The following is a 1591-nucleotide window of genomic DNA, read 5'->3' as shown; positions in this document are numbered from 1 at the left end:
CCTCCGGCAGAGCCCCCGGCTCCCAACAGCAGCGTGGAGGAGGACGGGATTAACCTGGAGGAGATCCGGGAATTCGCCAAGAACTTCAAGATCCGACGCTTGTCCCTCGGCCTGACGCAGACGCAGGTGGGCCAGGCCCTGACGGCCACCGAGGGCCCGGCCTACAGCCAGTCGGCCATCTGCAGGTACCGGGGGCTGTGGCCAGGGCCGCCCGGAGCCCTCCCCAGCAGGGATCCAGGAGAGGAGGGCTGCATGAAGGGAGGAAAATGGGGGAGAAGGAGGAAAATGGGGAAAAGGGAGGAAATTTGGAGGGGCGGGAGGAAAATTTGAGAGGAGGAAAAATAGGGAAAGGGAGGAAAATGCAAGGAAAAGGAGGAAGATGAGAGAAAGAGGAAAATGTGAGAAAGGGAGGAAAATCAGAGAAAGGAGAACTGGAGAAAAGGGGGAAAACTGGGGAAAGAAAGAAGACTAGAGGGAAAGGAGAAAAATGGGAGAAGAGAAAAATTAAGGAAAGGGAGGAAATAGGGAGGAAAAGGAGGAAATTGAGCAGAGGTGAGGGTGGGCTCACTGCCCGTGGAGCTCCTCACTGCAGGTTGCTCCTCGCCGTGGTCTCGCCCGCTGAAGGCAGTGGTGCCCCCAGCACCATCGCGGTGTCCCCCCAAGTGTTGCCCTCATTGTCACCGTGTCCCTGAGCATCCCTTGGTGCCCGCAGGTTTGAGAAGCTGGACATCACCCCCAAGAGCGCCCAGAAGCTGAAGCCGGTGCTGGAGAAGTGGCTGAGCGAAGCTGAGCTCCGTAACCAAGAAGGGCAACAAAACCTGATGGAATTCGTCGGGGGGGAGCCCTCCAAAAAGCGGAAGCGCCGCACTTCCTTCACCCCCCAGGCCATCGAGGCCCTCAACACCTACTTCGAGAAGAACGCCTTGCCCACGGGCCAGGAGATCACCGAGATCGCCAAGGAGCTCAACTACGACCGCGAGGTCGTGCGCGTCTGGTTCTGCAACCGCCGGCAGACCCTCAAGAACACCAGTAAACTCAACGTCTTTCAGATCCCCTGAAGCGGGCACGGGGACGGGGACGTTCCCCCTCCTCCTCGGCCCCCCCCAGCCTCCTGCCATCAGCACTTTTGCCATCAACTTGGTCCCCCAGCCCCGCGTTGGGGGCTGGGGTCTCCTCCACCCCACCGTGCCCGTAGGTGTGTCCGTGTGTCCGTCCCCCTTTCCTCCGCATCTCACATGACCTAAGCGTGTTCGCGTTGGTGTCACGCCTGCCTCACGCCTCCTCCTGCCTGCAGCGTGCGTGGTGACGGACCCCTGCCTGCACGTGCCGCCTCCCCTGCCCCTAGTGCTGTCCTCCCCCCGAAGAGGAGTGATTTTCATTTTTTGGCCGTTTTCCCGTGTTTCCGAGGTAGCGTCACGGTTCACTGGGGGTTAGCCCTGATTCGGTTTCACCCTTCGGATTGGGGTTGTCCCCTGCCTCGTGCCCGCTGGCATATGGGGCTTCTCGTGTGACCCCCACCACCACGAGGACGTCGCCATGGGGTGACCGGGGACTTCCCCTAGTTCCCCCCCATGGTGAGAAGGTTTTGAGG

At 60.6% G+C, this 1591-nt stretch overlaps 1 protein-coding gene across 1 annotated transcript; it reads left to right on the top strand.

Annotated features, from left to right (window-relative positions):
• Window positions 1–6: 6 nt before the first annotated feature.
• On the top strand, window positions 7–1058 carry POU6F1 (POU class 6 homeobox 1; the record flags this gene model as incomplete). Its single annotated transcript, XM_008949592.1, has 2 exons — window positions 7–185; window positions 713–1058. Coding segments are annotated over 2 exons (525 nt in total), but the record flags the coding sequence as incomplete, so codon positions are not given.
• Between the last annotated feature and the right edge of the window lie 533 nt (window positions 1059–1591).

This window comes from Merops nubicus, unplaced genomic scaffold, assembly GCF_000691845.1.
Source record: "Merops nubicus isolate BGI_N331 unplaced genomic scaffold, ASM69184v1 scaffold29680, whole genome shotgun sequence".
Lineage (NCBI taxonomy): Eukaryota > Metazoa > Chordata > Aves > Coraciiformes > Meropidae > Merops > Merops nubicus.
The sequence above is the reverse complement of the archived record's forward strand: the minus strand, read 5'-3'. Positions and strand labels throughout refer to the sequence as shown.